Genomic DNA, 24,356 nt, shown 5'->3' with positions numbered 1-24,356 from the left:
AAGAACAGGCAATAAGAGTGAAATAATAAATACACAGAATATACAGTTTTAAAATTACACAGTTTTAAAATTAAAGTGACTGAAAGGTGAATAAATAACTGTAAGTGACTAAAAGTGAATAAAGTGAATAAATGGTATGTAAGCCAATAATGTAGAGAGTGACAAAATAAATGTCTTATTAAGGTAAAGACAGAAAATAAAATAGGTGTTAATTGATTTTTTAAAAAATGAATGTACTAAGATTTTGCCCCTGACAAATATACCCCAGTACATAATATGGAAAAATTAACAGGAACAACTGCTAACTGTATCTTTAGCAAAGTACACATATTTTAATTTATGATTTAAATTAGCAATATATTTAAAGATATACACTCTGTGGTTTATGTACTGTATTTAGTTAACAGTCTCAGCTATTAATATAACAGGTGTTAATCGATTGTGTTACTCTTAGTTTGTTAGTTTAGCTACTAACCAAGGTATTTAAAAAGTTGCCTTTGCAGCAGAATCAAAATCAAAACACATTTCAACACTTTATGGCTCATTAATTGTGTTTTGAACTGTTTGATTATTTTTTTTAAAAAAGGTTTGTAAATTATTTTATTATTGGTATAATAATCTTAAATGTCAAATGTTGCCTAAGAATATAGATAAAGTTAGCTACAGTATATGGTTCACCCATTGCGTTTAGCTAACCATTTTAACTGTCAGTTAAAAGTGTTAGACAGCTTAACCACTTGGTATAACTTTAACAAAACCTATCAACATTTCTAGTAATTTAATTCAATTTGATACTTTGTCATAATGCCAATTTAACTGCTAGCTTCAAAAGCAACATAATGGTTTAATGTTAGCAAACCGTTAGCAAGCAGTTTATCAGCTAGTCATAAATAATTTATGAACTTTAACTCATAATTTAATCTAGCTAGTGTAATTCAACAATTGCCTATAGATGCTTGTTTCCACCATTTAAAAAAATAAAAATATTAATTCATATTTTCTGCTATCGGTTAACTTGAAATTCTAAGATACATAACTCAAAACTGGTGCAAACAAACTTCCATAAATTACTATATAAAAGTTTGTTTACAGTCACTGATTTCATCAGTTTATGGTTTATCCATTATGTTTGGTTGGTCATTTAGACTGTTTATCATTAATTTGTGATCTAGCTGAAAGTAATTTTTGATCATTAATTACCTATCTAAAGATTTATGTAATCAGCTGAGATAAATATGATGCATTCATTTCAGCTACTTCTCTAACTTAGTCTGTTTCTTGATATAACCTTACAGTATCACTTTTCTAGTTGCACCTGTTACCTGTCTAAAAGTTTAGGATCATTTTGAGTGTGTGATTGGCAGGAGGAGGAGGAGGGGCCTTCTGAGTACCTGAGAACAGCCACTGAGGGGAAATGAGGTTGCTTCCTGATCTGAGAGGCACATATAAAAAACGAAAGTCAGCGCAAGGGAAACAAGTGCACATGGTAGATGAAAGCTGACGGGAAGGCAGCGCGGAAACATCTCAGGTAACAAACACGAGGAGAAGCGACATTAAACGATCAAATAATTACATACAATAAATAATCCGTAATTTTAGATAATATTTAACATGTTATTCATGTTTTTAGAGCACTCTTTGGTGATAACGGGTGTGTGCATCGCGTTGTGTCCGAAGGCACAGCATCATGAGCCAGTGGAAGCAGATTCAACAGCTGGAGATCAGACTCCTGGAACAGGTGGATTACCTGTATGACGATAACTTCCCCATGGACATCAGGCAGGGGCTGGCCAGCTGGATCGAGTCTCAGGACTGGTGAGTCTTCATCTATGTGCAAAGAAGTGTGGGGGGAAAAAGTCTGTATTACAAAAAAAGGCAGCTGTCTTCATAGGCTGAAAGACCACACGGTATGGAGGACTGAAGCTGCCAAAATTAACATTAACTAAATACACAAATTAATGACTTAGTACATAAATAATTATGCAATTAGGTACACAACATGTAATATTAATGTTTTTCTTTTTTATCAAAGTATTGTGAACTATTTATTTACTATTTACCAAATATGTCTATCTTTTCATTCTTCTTTCTTTGTAATGATTGTAATATAGCAGTTTATATAAGTGAGTTTTTATTTGTGCTTTAACTTAAGTTGTAGTTTGCTTCCAAAGGGTGGGGATGGTTTAGTTTTAGTATCAGTTTTATTTTTTTGTAATGTAAGTACAAAATAAACCCATGACTCAGTCACATGGAGTTATCATCCTCAGTTAATAAAATGCATATTTTTATTTTATTTCAGTTAACTCAAATATTTATTTTATTCATTTTATTTTAGTTTTAGTCGACTATAATAACCTTGTACATAATACTAAAGATAACCAAATAATAAGTATATGAAAATATATTTAGGATATGAGTCTGCCGTTAATATGCTGGCAAACAAGCAAAGAATCACCTCCATAAACACTCATAATGTCAGCCGTTTATATTTGTTTAATAAAGCATAAATGTCTAAATAAATATTCTTTAAGAAAAATACTTGAGGAAAAATGGAGCAAGGCAAAATGATGAAAAAATAATAATTTAGAAATGAGTAACTTGAAATTAAAACGGATGAATAAATAATTCAAGGAAATAATCCTATGTAATAGTTCTGAAGCAAAATAAGACAGAAATATTGTCTATCAAATATTTTAAGTGTATAGATATCTATATTTTTAATGGGTCTAGGCTTTTTAAATTTAAATCCAGAAAAGCAGGAGGTTTTGATCCAGACGTCTTCTGAAGCTCAGTGAAAGTTTGTGCAAACATAAACGATCACCTGTGCATCAAAAACATGTTGACAAAGCTGAGTTCAAATCGCTGAGTTTATACTTTTGTTCAGTTGAAGTTGATTGATCAAAACCATGACTTCTTGGTTTTACAGCCCACAACTTCACGTCATAGACCTCATTTCCTACAGGAAGCTCTTTTCAGTGAAAAACCCGCTGTAGCTGCACCTTCTTCCTTATCAACGAGAACAGTGATCATTTATCACCCACAGAGTGTTTGCTTTTAGCTAAAAGGAGAGTAAATGGATGCTTTTAGTTTTCGGTTTCAGCAGGATTTAGGAATGATTGTGGTCTGAGTTAAAGTACATTTTTCAACGGTGCTGGGCAGATCTGAGAGAACCTGCCTGAAGGCTCTTCCATTCCTTCACTAAATAACATGTACATAAGGCTACAAACCTTTGAGTTTTATTCCACAAGAAATACAATTTAAAAAGTCCAAGAAATGTATTGAAGACATAATTTTTCATAGTTTTCTTATTTTTTTTTTTCTTATACAAAGAAAAGGTACATGTTTCTTGTTGTTTTCAAAACTTAAAAGACCTTTTTCTCCTCAAAGATTATTGGTTAAGTTCAGTCTAGAAATGCATATATCAGAAATAAATAGGTTATGTAATGGTAGCTACATTTATTTTTTAAATACAGTCTATGATTTTAACTTGGGAGTAGAAGGATCCTGTTATGTCGCCATTCATCCCCTTGCGAACGGCGCTGTACATCTAAGTGATGTCACACCTGCTGTAGCAAGCCACCATGTTGGTGTCGTGTCAGCCGGTCCTGCAGCTGTCGATTTCTTTAAAATGGTCCATTGTGCTACTGCTGGGTTGAAGAGACAATACCAGTGCGAATGTGGAAGTTTTGTCTCAATTGAGACATCTATTGCTCACAAGAATACTGCAGGGGGAATTCGCACCCTAAGTACTGGAATGAAAGTGGCTGTAGCTCAGGCAGTAAAGCAGGTCATCTACTGATCGGAAGGTTGGTGGTTCAATTCCTGGCTTCCCCTAGTCAGCAAGATATTAACCCCAAATTGCTCTCCGATGCATCCATCGGAGTATGAATGTGTGTGAATGCTACTTAGAAGCACTTAGGTGAATGCACAAGTTGTGTAAAGCGCTTTGAGTGCTCAGAAGAGTAGAAAAGCGCTATATAAGAACCAGTCCATTTACCATGAAGGGTACATAGCAGTGGCGGCATCATTATCGGCATGAGAAGAGAGAAAAACCAAGAAGACAAACTTACTCTTGAAGTCTGGCTTCAGTGATCATTCAAGGAACTGCAGTTTTTGTTTTTTTTGGGGGCATGACATGTTCTCCCCGTGTCTGTGAGGGTTCTGTCTGGGTAATCTGACTTCCTCCCACACCACAGTCCGAAGACATACAGTTAGTGGGGTTAAGTTAACAGGTGATTCTAGATTTCCCATAGGTGTAAATGGCTGTCTGTCTCTCTGTGTTAGCCCTATGACAGACTGGCACCTGTCCATGGTGGTTGCAGGTGAGCGCAGCCTATCCATTTTCTTCCAACCCTTTATTGGAAGAAAATGGATGGATGGACAAAAGTACCACTATTTTTTTGACTCTTGAGCAAGGAACTATTCAATTCAGTTTTATTTATATAGTAACAAATCACAACAGCAGTTCCCCGATGGCACTTTATATTGTAAGGTAAAGACCCTACAATAATGCAGAGTAAACACCAACAACTTGCTCACCTCTGTGAGCAAGCGCTTTGGCAACAGTGGGAAGGAAAAATTCCCTTTTAAGAGGAGGAAAACTCTGGCAAAACCAGGCACAGGGAGGGGCAGCCATCTGCAACTGGTCTGACTGCAGTCTAAGAGCGAAGGGCTCTCATGGAGTGATACGGTACTCTAAAGTCATTAAGATAAGATGGGGCCTGATTATTCAAGACCTTGTATGTAGCAGTAGATTTTTAGATTTGATTCTGGATTTAACAATCTATTAACTGTTTGATAGCTACTCTTTCAAGAATTTTAGAGATAAAAGGAAGGTAGGAGATTGGCCTATAATTAGCTAAGACAGTGATATGTGGAAAAGATGGCTTTTTAAGTAACGGTTTAACTACTGCCAGCTTGAAGGCCTGTGGTAGGTGGTAAAGCAACTTCTTTGTTCTTCACAGGTTTTGTTGCTCTGAATCTCCTGAATGTGTCACTCTGTCTACTTTTAGGGACACCGCGGTGAACGACGAGTCGATGGCTGGCGTGCTTTTCACTAACCTGCTGACCCAGCTGGAGAGGGTGCGCTCGCAGGAGCAGAACTTTCTGCAACGACACAACATGAAAATAATCCAGCAGCAGCTGCAAGTGAGTCCACCTCTCCCCCAGACATCTAATTTCTCAGCCGAGACCTCAGCACTTCAGATCTGCCTTTGTAACACAAACATTTGTTAGACTTCCTGTTTTCTAGGACAGGCTAGAAGCTACATGCTTGTTTTCTCACATGATGCACTTACTGAGTGCTCCACAGATGACAAAAACAACTGTCACCCTAATGTGCCCCATACTGGAAAGCAGCCTTGACAGACAGATGTAGTGTAAATAGAGGAAGTGTGTATGCTCTACTCACACAGTTTTATTGACACATATTACAGAAGAAACAGGTGAGATTTTTACTACGACGTGATCATGTGGAAAGATAAAAGCTCAACACGTGCTTTTAAAGCGTCACATACATGTTTACACAGCAGTGAATGAGACCGTTCGGCACACGGTGATGGCAGAAAGATGACAAAGATCTGGGTTTCAAATCGCATATGGAGGAAAAGCTGGTTAGTTAGGTACTGGTATTTTTATATGGAAGATTGCAAATGACAAAAATACAAAAAGTTAACATAAATAAAAAATATTAATAATACATGCTGATATTCAATTAATAGTGATTTATCTAGTTAATATTATTTATGGTGGCTGCCAAAAATAAAAATTTGAGTTTCCTATTTAATATTAATATTACTGTTATCCATAGTGAATTAAAACTGCCAAAAATATAAATGAATATTAATTCAAAACTACTGAAAAATAACTATATTGAATGAAACAGTTAAGAGCTGACTGAAGTGCAGACTTTTAGCTTTAATTCAAGGGGTTTAACAATTTCTGTATTAACTGTGTAGGAGGCACAGCTATTTTTATACACACGTTATATTTTTAGAGTCTCAAAAGTAATTGGACAGTTGACTGATGACTTAATGGCCAGGTGAGGTCTGTGGTAAGGCAGGCCGGATTCTGGAGTCCTGAAAGAAGATAAAGTCTTACAAGAGTGAAGGGAAGATAAAAGTTTGGAGAAGGAGAGAAATCTGATCTGAAGCGTATAACATCTGTTAAACATGGTGGAGGTAGTGTGGGCCTGGGCATTTATGGCTGCAGGAACGGGTCACTTATGTTTACTGATGATGTCACTTCTGATATAAGCAGCAGAATGGACTGTGAAGTGTACAGAGCTATACTCTCTGCACAACTGATCAGACCTAAAGAATACAAGCTACTAGCAGAGAGCCCCACAGCATCTAAAATCAGACTCATGTTTGTGTCGTGCTGATTAAAGCAAATCTGATGATCCTGATCAGTCTGATAGTTTTACATAAATCACATGATTCAGCGCAGGCTGTGGAGCTTTAGGATGTTTTTGAGGAAGTATATGCATGTTAATCATTTCTCATGATTACATTTGAAGAAAAGGCTTTTTTTTGGTTCGTTTTTTTTTTGTTGAAGCCACAACTGTGAGCATGGATTCAACTCGAGCCAAGCTGCAAATCTGTAGAAGAAGTTTCTAGCTGAAGTTTGCAGACTTAAAAGTATTCAGGAGTTGTGGGAATTTTGCAAAGTTCGTAATTAGCTGCAGTTTATTTATGGCAGTCCAGATTAAGCAGCTTTAATTCTCATTTAAGTTGATATTTGTGGTGTTTCTACATGAGTTTCCTTTGTACGGCTCAGAAAAGAGGTCATGTTGGATTCTTTGCTCAGTACTTGTAGGTTATAGTGCTGCTCTGCCCGTGGCTTCTTGTTATTGTTGTGCACTTTTATCCACACACCTCAAACAAACTGAACACAGAGAAAACGTTCAGCCGTGAACTCCCTGAACTGTTGTCATTAAAGCGTCCTCAATTTGGAGAAGTAGCCTCGTGGTGTGTACATGTGCCTGAGGTGAAAGGGAAGTAAAATAATTGCCGTGCTCACGAGTTGGGAATTGCTGTAAATGTGCAGCTTTCTGTTTGTGTGCTGCCTGAAAGCTGCAGCTCCTGTTTTTGCTGCTACTGTTTTAATCAATTGAAGTCAGTAAAGAGCTTTTGCACATTGAATTCCTTTCTTTCATTGTTGTCTATAAACGCTTTAAGTTATTTTCTCTGTCGATGAACCCTTTGAGGATGTCTATTCTGCCAGAGGAGCTTCTCAGGAAGTTCGGTTGTGGTCGTCACTCGCTTTTATTCTGGAAGAAAGACAGATACCTCTTGCAGAATGAACCCTCGAGGCTCATACCGCTGCTTCCTGTGAATATGTATATGTGTTATGTGTCAACACTTCTTAGAGGAAGTAGCTACTCCTGTGCGATAGTCGACGGTGTTTGTGGCTTGTTGTTGTTGTTGTTATGTGTTCATGTAACAGAGGAGAGATTTTAGCTCATGTTTGAATCTCTCTTCCATTCATGTTCACGCAGGGTCTTTCTTCGAGGGGAAATCCCTCGCAGTGGTAGGCGCACATTTTTAATCTGACCTTCGCTGCTTGCTGAGGGAAAATGTCAGGAGTGTTGGGTTTGACTGTAAAGTACCCATAACAGCAGGAGAAGTATTTATAGTGAATTTTTGCTGAATAATGTAGGTCAGCTTGGTGAACGGTACAAACTCTGAAAGGATACCAGTGCATCACTGCCGCTGTCATAAGACTGAGCGTGTAGGTGTGTGTGTGCGTTTGTGCGTCCTCAGTCTGTCATTTTAGTGATGAAATATTAGTCACACCTGAAGGCGAGACAAAAACTTTCCCTCTTCCTCCAGAAGAAGTTTTTTGTACTTTTCTTAGTGAGCATTTGAATGTATGTAGAGGCCGATATGCAGCTTCGGAAAGTTTGTGGCTTCTGCCGCATATATTAGCCATATATAGTCTAAAAATAAAGAGATTTAAAGATACAGGCATCTGGCAGGAATGTATGGAGGCGCCAAACTGCCAAAATCAAAAATAAGTTGATTTAAAAAAAAAAAGAATGAATATACCATTAAAGGCATTATTAGAATACTGAATTCACAAAAAAGAATATGTCATTAAAGGCACAGAAACAAAATATATAATCCCACTTATCAATCTTTAGCAAATACAAAAAAAAAACAAAAACAAAACAACAACATCAAAAGGCCATTAACGACTTTAAAACCAATAAATGTGGGTATTTATTTATACAATATATGTTTCTATTGATTCTACTGTTTTACTTACTTTAAATTTCTTATTTTAATGATTAATGTCATTGCATAACTCTGTGATTTGCCTCATAAAAAAGCAAAAAAGAAATGTATTACGAAAATAATGAAATAAATACATCTTTGAAGAAAAGGAGAAAATGCTAATGAGTGAATGAACGTAGATGGATAGATGGAATGGAGAAATAAATAAATGCGGCACTCATAGATATGGAATGCAATTTAAAACAAAAATAATAATTTGAGCCCTGAAGTCTATCCCTACTTAAGAAATCTAAGGTTTCTAGTGGACAATAATCCTCAGTTAGGGTTATTTGCTAAAGGTTAACAAGGTTTGTCTTAATGTTGCTTCTTTTATTTTATTTTTTAACCTCATGGTGCAAGTTGCATCATTACAATTTTGATTATGCAACTTTTACATGTTTATAAATGAGGCTCACACGCTCGAATCTGTTCTCTAATATTTAACTAAATGTTGTGGTTAAATTCTTTGCCCTTAAAGAGTCGAACCTGGATGAGCTCCAAATATCTGACTTTATTTACTCAGCTGCTGTTCACGGAGAATGCTCGTTTTGTGTCCAGTTAAACTTCATTCCTTTGTTATTGAACTAAAGGGCTTCCGCTCTGTCAGGGATTTCCTTTTCATCTCTTCTTCACAGATAAACAGACACTGTGGGAGTATTGATCATGCTGTGGTTGGTTTTATAGCCTACTTACACAAATGATCACATCATTAGGAAATCATTGGTTCGAAGGTTTTTTCTCAGGGGGTTTTATAACTGAAATTTTCTCTGTTTACGTCACTGTAGCTGAAATACGCCACCAATCCTGCTGTAATGGCCAGAGTCATCTCCACCTGTCTCAGGGAAGAGCGCCGTATTCTCTCCAGTGCCTGCATGCAAGAACAGGTTTGTCACATTGTCTGCCTCAGTGAAGGGAAAGTCCCTTTATTACAGTCTCTGCTGGTAAATCTGGGCCACTACCAGGAAGACTACACTGTAAAACATATTTCACACCCCCACCCTCCCAACCAGCCAGTTCACTTTATTCCCAACAATCAGTGTTTGGCTTTTTACGGTAATCACTAAAGTGTTTCTATTCCCGTGAACAGGATAACTGTGTTTGTTTTCTTAAGCTGGGTTGTTCCATAGAGACTGCTGCTTCACTTAGCTCACTGTTTGGGTTTAATGCACCATAACTTTATTGTTATTGGAGCCAATAAAGAGTAATAAACTCACCTTGGACTACCTCCCCAGCACTACACAGCACACAGACATCATTAACACCTTTTCTTTCTAATATCCGTGCAAAAAAACGTTGTAAAGACCAAAAACTAAAGCAGTCATAAAGAAGTTTACTATATCGCCTTAAAACGTTTCAGTGATGCTTTGCAGCTTCTGCTCACATCAGATGGCACAACACATCTGTTATTGCAGGTTTAAACTCAGTCTGGTTTCAGGTTTCAGAGGAAGAAAGAGGTCTTCTATATGCAGATACTCATAGCTAGAGTTTAAACATTTAGAGAGTCTCTGTGCACAGAGGCTGTTTGTTCCCAAAATATTACCCACGCAATGTTAAAATTTAATGTGCCAGAAAAATATTCAACACGTCCCAGTACACGATATGTCCAATAAATCGACTGTATACAAAAGATGCATGTAGCCACTGTGCTACATGTCCACATATTAACTAAATTTTCAGCTAACTTGAGAAAGCTTGATTACCATGCTGCATCCATGAACTGTACACAGACACAGCTACGTGCTAATACTATAATACTATGGTGAATATTCACTCACCCCAAAGCTGTGGACAGCCTCTACCTCAAAATAAACTGTGGTATTTCTCAGATAATTGGTTAAAAAATGCCTCAAAGGCATAAACAGGATGAAGATCCAGTCTTTAATTAAGTCTTCAGTTTGCAGAGACCAAAACCAGTGAGTAACATGTTTTTTATTCATGCACTGGCACCCTGAATTTTCCCAAAGTTAATAATGTTTTCTTGTCTAAAGATGGCAAAAAAGCAACTTTAAAAAACATTCATTACACAATGTATTGAACATGAACCCCACATGACCCTGAATCACAAAGCCACAACATTTGCAACATTCTCTGTATCTACTGTACAATATGAAGCGCCTTGAGGCGACTTTTGTTGTGATTTGGCGCTATATAAATAAAATTGAATTGAACATTTCAACAGCTCTTAGTTATGATGCTGTGGGAGCAGCACCAACAGACATATGAGAGAGTCATGTCATTAATGTTGATATGGTTAAATCAGAAGTAAATAAAGATTACAGATTACAGTCTGTTCAGAAATGCAAAGTTGTAAATGTTTGTTTGGGGTTTTTTTGGGTTTTTTTTTACAGGGTCCTCTGGAGAAGTCTTTGCAGAACTCTGTGGCGTTTGAGAGGCAGAAGAACATGGACAACAGAGTTGGGATCATCAGGGGCAGCGTGCAGGTAACTCAAACACCTTCAATACAAGATGGAGAAAACACAAAGCTGAATTTTATTGATGAATTTTACACAAAAAAATGTCTGTTTCCAGTTGATGGACCAGGCTGTGAAATACATCGAGGACATGCAAGATGACTTTGATTTCCGCTACAAGACCCTGCAGTCTCGAGGTGAGCCATTTTACAAGTTGTAAAAATAAAAAGGCATTTACTATTTTAGAATTCTTATTTCATACTACTGTTTTTGTGGTTGTGTCAGAATCAACTGATAGAAACTCTGACGTGATGAAACAGGAAGTAACAAGACTACAGGAAATGCTAAACCGGCTTGACTTTAAAAGGAAGGTACGCACATGCAAAGCTCTGAAACGTGACAAAAATATATGCAGGTGTACAAATAAAAAAAATCATTCACAGTGTGGTGATCAGCCATAAACACTGTATTTCATGCCTTTGTTAGGAGATTTTATCAAAGATGGACGTTGTGATCAAAGAGATTGACGACCTGATGACCTCTCAGCTCAACCCCGAGCTGCAGGACTGGAAACGAAGGCAGCAGATTGCTGCCATCGGGGGTCCTCTGCTCACCGGGCTGGAGCAGCTGCAGAGCTGGTAATGACCTCCAACAAAAAGTCAGAAATCCTTACTGCTAATGCTAATTAAGTACTTTGTATGGAAACCCAAAAATGCCAAAATAATATTAATAAATTATGTAAACAGGACATATGGTTGTATATCTGTTGTATTTGTAATAGTTAAGTATATCTGCTTTTATATAGATATATGGAGGACCAACACCAACTGAAATAAATTCATTATACAAAAAAATAAATGTATACATTATTTCTAATAAATATTTATTTATAGATTGAATATTAATTTCCCAGTACATATGACACCCTGTGATATATACTGTAAAATCTATGCTATATGTCACCCAACTTGGCACGAATATTACTTGGTTAACTATATAGCTAACTCGTTAGTATAATTACTATGGAAGCTTGTTTCTGTGACTGAAAAACACTTTGTTTTTGTTTGTTTTTTTATTTCTTTTAATTGCCAGCCATTTTTCTTTTTCAGTGGCAGAAACGATCTTCTATAATTGTCAGTTGTCAGTTAAGTAGTTTACTATCGAGCAAAATAATTGAGTATATTGTAACTAACCGGCAGAGGTAACAGATTTTAAGGTGGCACTATGCTGTTAAATAAAGATCAGATAAATTCTCTGCCCTCATCCTATTCTTCGCTTCTCTCAGGTTCACCCTGACTGCCCAGAGCCTTTTCCAGATCAAGCGTCAGCTGGACAAACTGGGGGAGCTGGTGGTGAAGGTGACCTATGAGAGCGACCCAATACCCCTGCAAAAGCCACAGATGGAAGAGAGAGTGAAATATCTCATCTACCATCTCATCAAGAGGTACCAACACAGCTCAGCAGAAGACCTTTTATTCCTTTAGCATTTGTGAAAGAAATCTGTGTTGCATGTGGGGCTACCTAGATGTTGAAGAACCCCAACTTATGCACACCTGCAGTCATTCCGTTGTGCCAAAAAAACAAACAAACAAAAAAACCCAAAACAAAACACCGGCCCACTTTAACCCTGACTATGGCACATGGTTTTGCCTTTTTCACCTATTTTTTTGCAAATTCCCCGGATAATTAATACGTGAACAGGATTGCCTCTCATGTGTTACTGATTAGGCTCAGATCGGTTTGATGTTTGAAGCCCCTCGGTGATGTGAAATAATAACTCCCCTCAAATGCATCAAACCAAATGTAATAAGCCCGTTTTCAAAATGTAACAGAAATAGAATAGAAAGTCCAGATATTTGTTTTAAAATGTAGGGAGTAAAAGTAAAAGGCTAGAAGAACAAATACTCAAGTAAGGTACAAATAACTAAAAATTCTACTTAAGTACAATAACAAAGTATTTTTACTTTGTTATTTCCCACCTCTGAAATTAGCTGCACAAAAAATTAAACCCTGTTATGAAAAGAAGTATTTAGATGCTTTTAATTTATTAAACAAAACTAAAATTGAAGTAAAAGTGCAATAGTTTGAGTAGCAGAATCTACTTAGAGTATGCTGAATCACAGTTATTGATTCTTTTTTGTGTATATCTCTTTGCTGCTGCAGCTTGAAATGATTTTAATGACCTGTTGACAGCTGTGTAGCTTCATCTATAATAATAAGAGTAGTGATTTAATGTTGGGTCTCATTAGAGAAACTGTCAGAGCCTAACACAAAAACCCCAGTTTTACCAGGAGTAAGATAGAGGACAATTCATTAATTAGTGACACATTCACTGAGATAAGAAAGAAAGAAATGGTACTAGATACCACTGAAGCTGTTAAGTTATTAGCCGAAAGATAACCTATATAATGAAAACAAAGGTGGTCCCAGGATTGAGCCTTGAGGGATGCCACACGGGAGAGGAGGAGACGCAGATGTGTAATAAGCAGTGCAAGGGATCCCAGCCCAATTCATCTTTGTGCAGAACAACTTTCAGTGCTCTGAAAAATGAAAAACACGACTTCCTCCTCTCCTTCAGCTTCTGACAACACATTAGACAATAAACCGAAAGGTGGTAACTACCGGAGGAGGAACACGGCCAGCTGTGGTTTGAATGTTCTCTCTCAAGCTCGGGGTGTTAAAGTGAAATTGTAAATCGAGGTGTGGGTTTTTTTCACAGCTCATTTGTGGTGGAGAAGCAGCCATGTATGCCCACACATCCACAGAAACCCCTCATCATTAAGACTGGAGTACAGTTCACCACCAAAGTCAGGTATGGTGATGTGACATCTTGTTGTTTCAGGATTTGTTTCTGCTGTTGGGTTACAGTTTGTTTCAGTTTATTCTGATTTCTTGCAGACTCCTGGTTAAACTTCCAGAAGTGGATTATCAGCTGAAAGTGAAAACAACATTTGACAAGTAAGATGATTTATTTTCTTATTAAATGGACCCCACAGTAAACCTGTCTTCATTGCTTGAATAAAAATAAGGTAAAAATGTTGTGTGCTGTGCTTGTGTGTTTCTGCAGGGACCTCCCCCCGGGCAGAGTGTGAGTACAAACTGTCTAAGCGTGCTACTACTAAATGTCCGAGAACAGGAAACAGCACCAGATTAAAAGCAACCTAATCTGCTCGCTAATACAGTAGTTAGGCATGGTTTAGTGAAATAATACTACTTTATCTAATACTGGACCTTAGAACCCCCTCATTTAATTCTCTACATGAAATAACCTGTTTTAGCTTCTTCCTCTTTAAGACAACTTCTGATAGGCTCCCCCTTGAAAGCAAAAGGTTTGAATAGCAGGTGGGCGGAGCATCTGTGCCTGAGGTATTCATACAGGGATATCCACTCTGATTTAACATCATACAAATTCAAGACTGGAAAAAAAATAATGAAATGTCTGTAAGGGGGTAAAAACTTAAAGATTAAAAGCCAAAATCAGCCCTAAAGCTTCCTGTTTTATGGCTTCACTGGTGTGTTATTTGTTTGGCGTTACCAGGTGTAAATATGGTTTGAAAAAGCACTTGGAAACCAAACATGCACCTCGGGGGCACTTTGCCTCTAACTTTGCCTCCTGTAAAACCAGATGCAGAAAAAAACATATTATTAGGGTTAAAGTCACCTTAAAAGCTATAGGAGTTTACTGAAAGCAAATGGATTAAAAAAGAAAAGAAAAGTGACTGATTGAGAATGTTTTCTGAGATGTGAATGAATACAGGCATGCCGTGATAGATTTACTTGTTCTCTTGCTTTTTTCCTCGGTTCTCAGTAGGATACAAAGCAAAAATACTCGATGTTCATTAAGAACCAATTGCCTGAACTTCACTTTTATAGAAGTAGCACTTCTTCAATTTTTGCTGTTTAAACAGCTGGTGTTTACTGCCACCTTCTGGTAGTGTTAGCCTGATACCGCGCACTGGAACAGACAGGAAAAGCAATAGGAAATAGGAAGACAGGAAACACTCGCATAACGTACTTGACTTTGTTATAACTTATTGACTTGTCAGTTATTCAAAAATCCATAAAGATATGTGGGCTTTAAAGATTTCATCCGCAAATTATAACAAAAAAATTTACAGCGAAATGTAATCAGCTTGGTTTTCTTTTATAAATCTCTGTTTTAGATTTATACATGTATTGACAGATTATATACGATGTTATACATTGCAGGAAGGACAGTCTGCAGCTGAACCTTCTTAAAATCGCCCTGATTTAAAAACCTTTACAGTAAAATAAGTGGAGTGTTTTATTTTGAAAACTACATACAGATTTTAAATATGGTTTATGTTATTGTCTAAAACAATCCACAAACACTTCATCCTCTGAATTAAGTCCATCTTATAGATGGATGCTGGTAAACATTGATAAGAAAATCAAGTTTTTTCTCCTTTTCTCCTTAGAAGTCGTCAGTTTTTCATCCTGACCAACAACACTAAAGTTATGGACATTGAGGACTACTCAAACGGCTGCCTCTCAGTGGAGTTCAGACATCTGGTAGGACAAAACTCTAACAAATGTTGACAGTTGTTTAACTGGTTCTTTCATTGAACCTTTAACCTTTTATTTAAAATGGTGTTTAGTCATCTCACTCAGAGTTTGTGTTTTACAGCAGCTGAAAGAGAAGAAATATATCAACGGCACCAAAGGGAACGAGGTAAGAAATGTAGATGACCTACGGAGGACGAAAACTGCCAAATAAAAGAGACTCTGTAAATAAGTTCATATTTAATGAAGTCCACAAAAAGTGTAGGGATTTTTGTTTTTATTTAAAAAAAACAATCTAAATTGATAATAAAAAAAAATTGTATTCTTTTGCATTTTTTGTACTATTTGTAGTATTTTCTTCCCATAAAATTTTCTATTTTATTTATTATATTTTTATTATTTGCAGTGTATTGTGTTTATTTGTATTTCTAAAGTAAATAAATCATTATTTTAAATCCATATAGGTCTTATTCATTTATAAGATATGACCTAAATTGATTTTCAGCTGCTTTTGGATGCCCTTCATGACACAACCCCATGCTTCATGGTTGATTCAGAAATACATCATGTAACTAATACATTTAAATAAATGTAAACATTGAATGGGAAAGTAGATAAATTAGGGAATTAATACAAAGGTAAGTAAATATTGAAGCAAAACTATCAGTGCCATAGTTTGTAAATTATTTAATGTATAGGTTTAATTAATATTTAATGTATTTAATGACATATTAATTGATGTATAGCATCATTTGCTCCTGATTTGGCAGTTTCTGTCCTCCGCAGTGACCATTAATGCTGCTTCAGATGGATTTGTGCATCATATTCAATGAATCTGCCTTTGAACTCCAGTTGATGTTTCACTGTTTTATTTTTCAGGGCCTGCTCTCTGTGACAGAAGAACTTCACTCTCTCAGTTTTGAGGCCTGCTTCACGGTGCAGGGCCTCACCATCGACCTGGAGGTCAGCGGTAGAGCAGATCTATTTCAAACTTGTTTTTGTCGCTGTTCATTTATAAAATAATTTACTAATATTTATTTTTATTTTCTAGACGTGTTCCCTGCCGCTCGTTGTGATTTCCAATGTGAGCCAGCTGCCTGGAGGCTGGGCCTCCGTCATGTGGTACAACCTCCTGACTGATGAGCCGAGGGTGAGCCATACTGGACTTCTTCTAAAAACAGAAAATTCATTCATTTGAAAGTTTAAGTTTTAAATGAAATAAGTTGAGCTGAATCAAACATAAGCTCACTTTCAGCTCAACTTATTTGAACACACCTAGACATCTTTGTTAAAAGCCTTTGTTTTTATAAATTCATTTCTATTATCTTTAAAATAAAATATAATAATAAATAAAGAAACACAGATTTTATTTTTTCAGTCGACCTCTGTTGTACGGATCTTCACAGGGCATTTCTGCATTTTTCAAGTCTCTAAAATTGGTTTTCCCAAAACAGATGCGCGATTAACAGCATCAAAATGACATAAATTACAAATAAATCTTGCAATTCACCCCCATCTCCTGAGTTTAACATCAGTTCATAAAAAAAACCCTGCTAAAACAAGAAGAAAACTGACTTAAATTCCAAGTCTTTGACTTCCAGAGCGTGACAACAAATTCTGCTGATGTTCCATTTACTCTGGTTCTTCTGTAACTGTAGCTCATGTTCTCCAGCTGTTTTGGAGATGTTTGTTTTCATTTTTTATGCTTCACAGCCTCCCTCACCTTCTCCATCTTCCTCCACAGAACCTGGCTTTCTTTGGGAACCCTCCTCGGGCCAGCTGGAGCCAGCTCTCTGAGGTCCTCAGCTGGCAGTTCTCCACTTTTGCCGGGCGAGGCCTCAACAAAGAGCAGCTCACCATGCTGGGAGAAAAGCTCTTTGGTATGTTTGTCTTTTAGTTTTGTTCTTTCGCAAAGGTTGAAGATTAAGAAAAAATAAATAAAAAAATGTGGCTTTAAAGTCGTTAACCTGGAAAAACGTCTTCCAACACAGCAAACAGTAAAATATTATACTTAAGAAGACAACTGCAAGCTAACAAGCTAATTAGGACAGAAAGTTAAAGCTGAAGGCAGAAACATCTAAAGAGAGGTGGGAGAGTGTTTACTTGTTTATGGAGGGTGAAGCGACACCTCTGTCATTGTGAAACCACACGCCAGCAGAGATATTCAAGCATGTAGGTGGTGCAGAGACTCCAGAAAGTCGCCCAGTTTAAAAGGGGAAGAACCAGAAACGTTATTCGAGCCAAGTATCAGACTGGTCCAGCTATAAAGTCAAAGTCAGCATAGCAGAGAAACTCTGAGGGGCGATCAGAGGGTCTATAAAAATGAAAAGCCTTACCTCATTTAAATCCAGTGAATCACCCTTCCAGCGTGGCTGTTCTTATATATTGCTGACCACTTCCGCTACTCGCTCAACCTCAAGTTTATGCATAAAGCAAACACGTTTGCTTCAAGCTGAGCCAGACTTCACGTGAAACAACAGGGAGCTTGGTCTGATCAGTCAAACAAATCACTCTAAAAGACCAAAAGTAGCATTAAAGGTGATGAACAACAGCGTTTGGTTTTTTGTTTTGTTTTTTAACCCAATCAGATCCCAGCAAATCAAAGAAGCTAAAAATGAAGCTGAAGCTTCTTTGATGCTCTGTTTTCTGTATGCTTGTAACACTTTGATGTTTCAGATCATCAAACAAATTCAAATGATACACAAAGATAACACAAGTAAACACAAAATGCAGTTTCTAAATGAAGGTGTTTATTATTAAGGGATAAAGATGCAAACCTACATGACCCTGCGTGAAAAAGTGATTGCCCCCTAAACCTAATAACTGTGGAGGAAGTTGTCTCATCTTTGTAGAATTGTTGCAGTTCAGCCACATTGGAGGGTTTTCCAGCATAAACCACAGCTTCTCAATTGGATTCAGGTCAGGACTTTGAGCAGGCCACTCCAGTCTTCATTTTGCTCATGATAAGTTGCTTTTTGAGGTATTTAGTTTCAGTTTGTCAAACAGGTTCTGTTAAAGTGATTTCTTGATTCAGCAGGTCTGCCAGTAATCAGGCCTGAGTCTGTTTAGTGACGCTAAACTTTACTTTCCAAACGACGTGGTTAATCACAATTTAACAAAAGGGGCAATCACCTTTTCAACCAGGGCCAGGTGGGTTTGGATAACTTCTCTCTTAATCAATGAAATAATCATTTACATTTAAATATTTTACTCGTGCTGTGTTCTCTAATATTAAATTAGTTGTATAATCTGAAACATTTAAGTGTGATAAATATGCAAAACGCAAGGACATCAGGAAGGGAGCAGCAGTTTTACACCCCGCTGTATATCGCCTGCTCCTGATCTGTCTGCTCAGCATCCCACTGTGTGAAAATAGTAAATTGTATGAATATAAATGAATTAAGGCAAAAAACAGACAAACCCTGAGCTCTCTCTCTCACACTGGTTCTGTACTTTCATCTTTATTGTAGCTAAACATCCTTTTCCTTTCCTTTACCTGTTTGGTTAAAAATTTAGCTTTACCGGGATGTAACATAGGCAGGAACAGATGACCAGGTTTTTATATTCATTATCATTCCACAGACTCTGCTCTATGAGATAAATAAGCTCCAGGAGGAAAGATATATTACCTTTTATTGAAATTTCCCAGATTACCGTTGAAGCCTATGAAAAAGGCACCATGAAAGGCGCTGCGTTTTGATTCGGTGGGTTTGTTGTTGATGAGAACTCGTACCTCAAAGCCTCAAAGCTTCATGACAACATGCTGTTTGTCTCGGAAACTGTAGTAAAACCACTTCATGCCCACACGGGGAAGGTCACACTAGTACAGTAGTGCTGCTGCTCACAGAGTTCAAAGAATTTTCTAAAACAAGTTCAGAGAATAACTAAAAAGCTGCTGACCTGGGACGGCCATTTATGATAGTTTCTCTTTGTCTCTGTAGGTCAGCATGCCTCCTGCAGCGACTATCAAGTGTCCTGGTCCAAGTTTTCCAAGGTGAGTCTTAGATAATATGAGCATGAGCGGCATAGTACCATTATTTTCTGTGTTATTGTGCCATCTAGTGGCAGTCATAAAACCTTCTGCTGTGTTGTTAATGTTGGTCATGTATTTTTATCCCACATCGTATCTAATTTCAATTTAAAGTCCGAGAAGGTTCTCACTCTCTTTTCTTCCAATCATACAGGAGAATATTCCAGGGAAGCCGTTCAGCTTCTGGATGTGGCTCGACTCGATCCTGGAGCTCATCAAGAAGCACCTGCTGCCGGTCTGGAATGAGAAGTAGGTCATCGTGTCCCGGCTGAAAGATCATAAACAGAAAATGTGACAACTTCTAAAAACAAACAAACAAACAAAAACAACTCCACAAAAAGATGAAAGGGCTATTAGATACATGAACCGCTATCATTAACATATATGAAGGACCAAAACTGCCAACATCAGTTGGGAAAGACAGAACAGTTAGATACATTTATAAAATATTAATATATTTAATATTACATTACAATAAAATTAATTTTCATTAAATTTATTAACATCAATATGCGTTCTTGCTGTGAGCACAGCATCTGGTGTTAACCAATCAGAGACAAGTTTAAGCCCTCATTTGCATAGAAGGAAATGCAAAGGACAAATACATGGAAACTCAAATGGAAAGTAAATACAGAACTAAATGAAAACAAAATGTGGCATAAATATACATTTCTATTAGGTAATTAATGCTTACATCTATTGTTAATGCTGCTGCTTTAGTAGTTAGAGGTTTTTTAATTTTTAAGGTTTTTTTGGGAGGATTTCTTGTCTTTTTAGAGTTTGAATCAACAGAAATTATTATGAGTTCAAGTGTGTATGTCAGCCAAATTTAGACGCCTTTATAAAGGCTTTATCCCAAAAAATAGCATCAATGGATGTCTGCAGGTGCCAGATATAACCTGCAGACTACAACCCTGTCTTAGAAATGTGCAGCTTCAAAATGCATTAGGATAAACTTCGTATGAATGGCAGATCTCAAATGTGGCTGAAACCAAAAACCTAAATTTCTTTTGTCTTTCACCGCCTCCGCAGCTACATCATGGGATTTGTGAGTAAAGAGATGGAGCGAGCCTTGTTGAAGGACAAAGAGCCAGGCACGTTCCTGTTACGCTTCAGCGAGAGCCACCTCGGCGGAATCACCTTCACCTGGGTGGAGCACGGCGATAACGGTGAGATTTCCCATAAACCAACATCATCAGACCACGTGTGGTAATAAAATGCAAATGTATACCAAACCTTTAACTATGATAAGACCGTTAAATAAACTTTGTTGATAGAAAATCTGTGCTGTTTTACTTGCTTTGCTGACAGTCGACAACAAAGTTTGCTAACAGTAACTTTTCACACCAGGTGAGGTGAAGTTTAACTCTGTGGAGCCTTACACTAAAAACCGGCTCAGCGCGCTCCCGTTCGCCGACATCATTCGAGACTACAAAGTGATCTCAGACGGGGTTGTCCCCGAAAACCCACTCAAGTTCCTCTACCCCGACATCCCCAAAGACGAGGCCTTCGGGCGGCTTTACAACAGCCAGCCCAGCAAAGGTAAGATCTAATTATGAGGTGAAGTGTTCAAGTTTTTGCTGGGAAACTCTCAGGCTAATTCTCAGGTCGAATTAAATATTAATATAAACCTCTGTTAAACTTCCAGTGCATCCTTACATCCCATCAACCCTGATCCCCATCTCAGAAATGCGGTGAGTTCATATTTCACTCAAGTCGAGCTCAGTTAACTTTAAACAGAATTTCAAAACAGGCAAAATGGATTTTAACGTCTCTTTTAATGTATTTCAGCTCCAACGCGAGCACCACCCCGCGGTCGTGTCAGTCTCCGGAGCCCCCGATGACACCTGGAGAGTTTGACATGCTCAATGAGCACCTGTGCTTCGACATCGACACCGTAAGTTTACATTATTGTACTTAGTGGATAATACTGGTAATAATATGCACTTTATTATTGTAAATGAATAAGACACTGTATGTGTCTTATAACTCTTAACTCGTATCGCTCTGTGCAGTAGAGCTAAAATAGAAAAAGGTCAAATGTGGAAAACTTCTGGAAACCTCATAATAAAAACAGTAAATTCATTACTCTGCTTGTTTCAAGTCAACGTAGTCTATAAAAGATCAGAAGTTAGAGATTACACATTACTGCGACTAGGACCAAAGTGCCAAACGCCGAAAATCTGGGTTTTGTATATTTTCTGTATTTAAAGCAAGCATTTTTATTATCGTTAACTCCTGAGCGTAAAGACTGAGACGACAGTTACATCAGATTTATTATCAGCTCAGAATAGTCTCTGTGAGACTGTGAACAGTGCAGAGACATTTCTGCAAACACTGTTGAAACATGGCACACTGATCAGTGATTGATGAATTGTTGTGTTGTAATCAATCACACTGATGGAAAGTTGTCTCACATGAGATGATGTGAATATTCATGAAGTCAATGTTTTAGGATTTTAAATTTGGATTAAATGGAGTTTAATTGTTTTTTGTGTTTGCCGACAGTCTGACTGTAATCAGATTACATTTCTTGTTGACCTGTGATCGCAGGCTGAGATTAAATAATTGAAGACTGCCTCTGATTAGCCTTGCTGAAACGGAAGACTGCTTTTTGCTTAAGCTTAGAATTTGTTGAATCTGTCGCGATGTTATGCCGCTAATATTTTTCTTCTTTTTGCGTTTACAGATGAGCTCTCCGTATTCAGAGTAAAAAGAGGGAAGAAAAAAACATTTGCATCTGGAGCTTCTTTGAATTCTTTGTCAATATCGTGACTCCCGTGAGGCTGTTGTTTTTACAGAGTTTGTGGTTAATGTGTTTTTAAAGCATATTTTGCTTTGTTGTCCATGAAAGAAAAGTTTGTATCATGCTGGTTTTGTGCCTTTAATATTTTGCATGTTCAGTCATGTTTTTCTATAAGAAATGAATTGTATATAAATCAATCTGAACATGTTTTGTTTATGTTTTTTGTAGTTGACATTATTTTGATACTTTATGTCTGCATCTGTCTCTTTTACCTGTTTGTTATTGGCAAAAAAGTTAAATACACGCAGTGTTTTGATTCCCTTTGTCTTAAACTCATTCACACAGTCGCTCAGCTCTCCTGCCCACTGCTGGCCAACTTACTGAAACAGCACCGAGGTTTTGTGCTTTTATTTCGAAAGCAGTAGGAAGTGAGACGTCGGCATGTAACAGCTGCTGCTGCTTGGCGGTTTTTACTTACGGCGTTTCTGGAGAATCACGTGATTCTCGGTGATTGTTGAAGGGTGAGGCTGTATTTGGGTTCTTGCGGAAGTAAAAAAAAAAGAACAACAGCAAAAAAACCAACAACAGCAAAAAACACGGCTGAGGTGTCCCAGTGTTGCTGCTGCTGCTCAGAAATTATTATCATAAAGAATAAATCATTATTTATACCATGTTATTCATGAATCCCCATTACTCCTAATCAGATTATTTACTGTATGTGTGAACCTCTGGCCACAGTCAGGTTATTATGCAACAGCATGGCTGAACATTTTTTTAAAGAATATGTTGACTTAAAAAGTACAACTTTGTATTACAGAAGATCAAAAATGCCAAAATAAAAAGTAAATCTTGGTGCTTTGACTGACAGGTGTGTTCAGACACAGGCAGGTGTTAAATGTCTTTTCGGCATTTCCACTCCTTTGAGTCCCAGAATTTGACCTCTGGTCTCTGTCTCTGTGAGTTACGCCTGTGTGAGTAATGGAGGAAACTTGTGAGCTGAAAGCTCAGCTCCCCACCCTCTCATCCAAATATAGCACTTCTAGTTTAAAGAAAAGTAACATGGAAGCGGGGGTGGTAGGTGGAGCTACAGCATTTTTCAGTGAATGGATGGGGGTTCAGTGTCTGTTCTTGTCCAGGGATGTTTCTGCATGCAGACTGAAGGACCGAGGGATCAAACCCTGGATCTTCTGATTAGTAACGCAGGTGCCAAAAGTAAGACATTCTGTACTTGAGTAGAAGTACAGATGCTAGTGTTTTAAACATAAGCCAAGTACTGATTCAACTTCTTTACTCAAGTAAAAAAGTAAAAAAGTACTGTCTCTGATATTTACTCAAAGTAAGAATGTAAAAGTAGCTCTTTGGAGGACTTTTCTGCCAGCTGTTTTTGTACAAAGGCAACTGAATCTTGTGCTGTATTAATAATAAAATAACATAGTAGTATAAACTTGATTTCAGTATAAATTGTAATTCTAATAAATGTGTTCAGCTTAAATCAGTTAAATAGAACATGAGCAGAAAAAAGAAGGATAATAAAACATAGCTCTATTTTTTTGTTGCCTACATTGTAGAGCAGGGTTCTCAAACTTAAATGAGCTGTGGGCCACTGCTGGCACTGTCATCTCATGTGAGGACCATTTTAGTGTTCAAGTAGTACAAACAAATGAGAAAACACCCACAAATATTCCCAGTGTTTTGTTTGTTTTTTCAAATTTCAAATATTGTACAACAAGACGAAACTGCAAATGTGAACGAATTTCCTTCTCCCCCTCTAAGCCTTTCATTGAACTTCCAAATAAACACATTGGAACTCTCTTTCTGTCCAGACATCTGGCAGCACTTCTGCTGTAATTTCTTTTGTATTTAACTCAATAGAAATGCAGACATAGTTTTTGACTGCTAGTGAAAATAGTTTTCCTTACAAATAATTCTCTTATACTGCCTTCATATTAACTCATTTTTTGCTTTTTAAATAATTTATTTTAGCATTGCACTCAACAACAAACAAATCTTCCCTAACAAAAAAAGTAACTTCAAGAGCCAAACTGCATTATATTTCTTCACGTCAATATAGTGGCACCCGGGCTGCCAGTGTGAGACCCATGTTGTAGAGGGTAATTTTGTTTCTAAATAGGAAAAAGGTTGTTGGGAAGAGATTACAGGGATTTAGCAGTGTGGGGAAAAGAAGGTGCAAAAATCCAAAACAAAGACACCAGACAGTACAGACCGATACAGACACAAGACAGTGCAGACACAACAGTGCAATAGAAATGTGCAGAAAGAAAAAGTATTGTGGGGAAAAAACGGATAAAAACGGGTTCATGCGCGCTGATGTGCAACAGCCCACCAAACTGAGCTGAAACCTGCACATA

At 37.3% G+C, this 24,356-nt stretch overlaps 1 protein-coding gene and 1 long non-coding RNA gene across 5 annotated transcripts; one reads left to right on the top strand and one right to left on the bottom strand.

Moving 5' to 3' along the window:
* The first annotated feature begins 1,447 nt into the window (after positions 1-1,447).
* LOC120730919 (signal transducer and activator of transcription 4-like) lies at positions 1,448-23,799 on the top strand. 4 transcript variants are annotated; one of them, XM_040027529.1, is made up of 24 exons: positions 1,448-1,528; positions 1,631-1,815; positions 5,013-5,148; positions 9,062-9,160; positions 10,625-10,717; positions 10,806-10,884; positions 10,973-11,058; positions 11,174-11,325; positions 11,973-12,131; positions 13,407-13,499; positions 13,586-13,645; positions 13,755-13,775; positions 15,130-15,220; positions 15,339-15,380; positions 16,091-16,174; positions 16,263-16,361; positions 16,956-17,091; positions 19,153-19,205; positions 19,396-19,490; positions 20,274-20,410; positions 20,592-20,783; positions 20,890-20,935; positions 21,033-21,138; positions 21,931-23,799. In XM_040027529.1, the coding sequence occupies exons 2-24, from the start codon at positions 1,688-1,690 to the stop codon at positions 21,952-21,954; spliced, it is 2,211 nt and encodes a 736-aa protein (XP_039883463.1). In that variant the 5' UTR covers positions 1,448-1,528; positions 1,631-1,687; the 3' UTR covers positions 21,955-23,799. The 4 variants fall into 4 exon arrangements, with proteins under 4 accessions (XP_039883463.1, XP_039883461.1, XP_039883462.1 ...); XM_040027527.1 differs by having other exon boundaries at positions 15,336-15,380; XM_040027528.1 differs by having other exon boundaries at positions 15,127-15,220.
* On the bottom strand, positions 10,136-18,425 carry LOC120730920. Its single transcript, XR_005695242.1, has 2 exons — positions 17,548-18,425; positions 10,136-10,730 (listed from the first exon to the last, which is right to left on the bottom strand). It is a non-coding gene; the product is annotated as an uncharacterized LOC120730920 (long non-coding RNA).
* Positions 23,800-24,356: the final 557 nt, after the last annotated feature.

Source organism: Simochromis diagramma, unplaced genomic scaffold, assembly GCF_900408965.1.
Source record: "Simochromis diagramma unplaced genomic scaffold, fSimDia1.1 OVJJ01000343.1, whole genome shotgun sequence".
In the NCBI taxonomy this organism is placed as follows: domain Eukaryota; kingdom Metazoa; phylum Chordata; class Actinopteri; order Cichliformes; family Cichlidae; genus Simochromis; species Simochromis diagramma.
The sequence above is the reverse complement of the archived record's forward strand: the minus strand, read 5'-3'. Positions and strand labels throughout refer to the sequence as shown.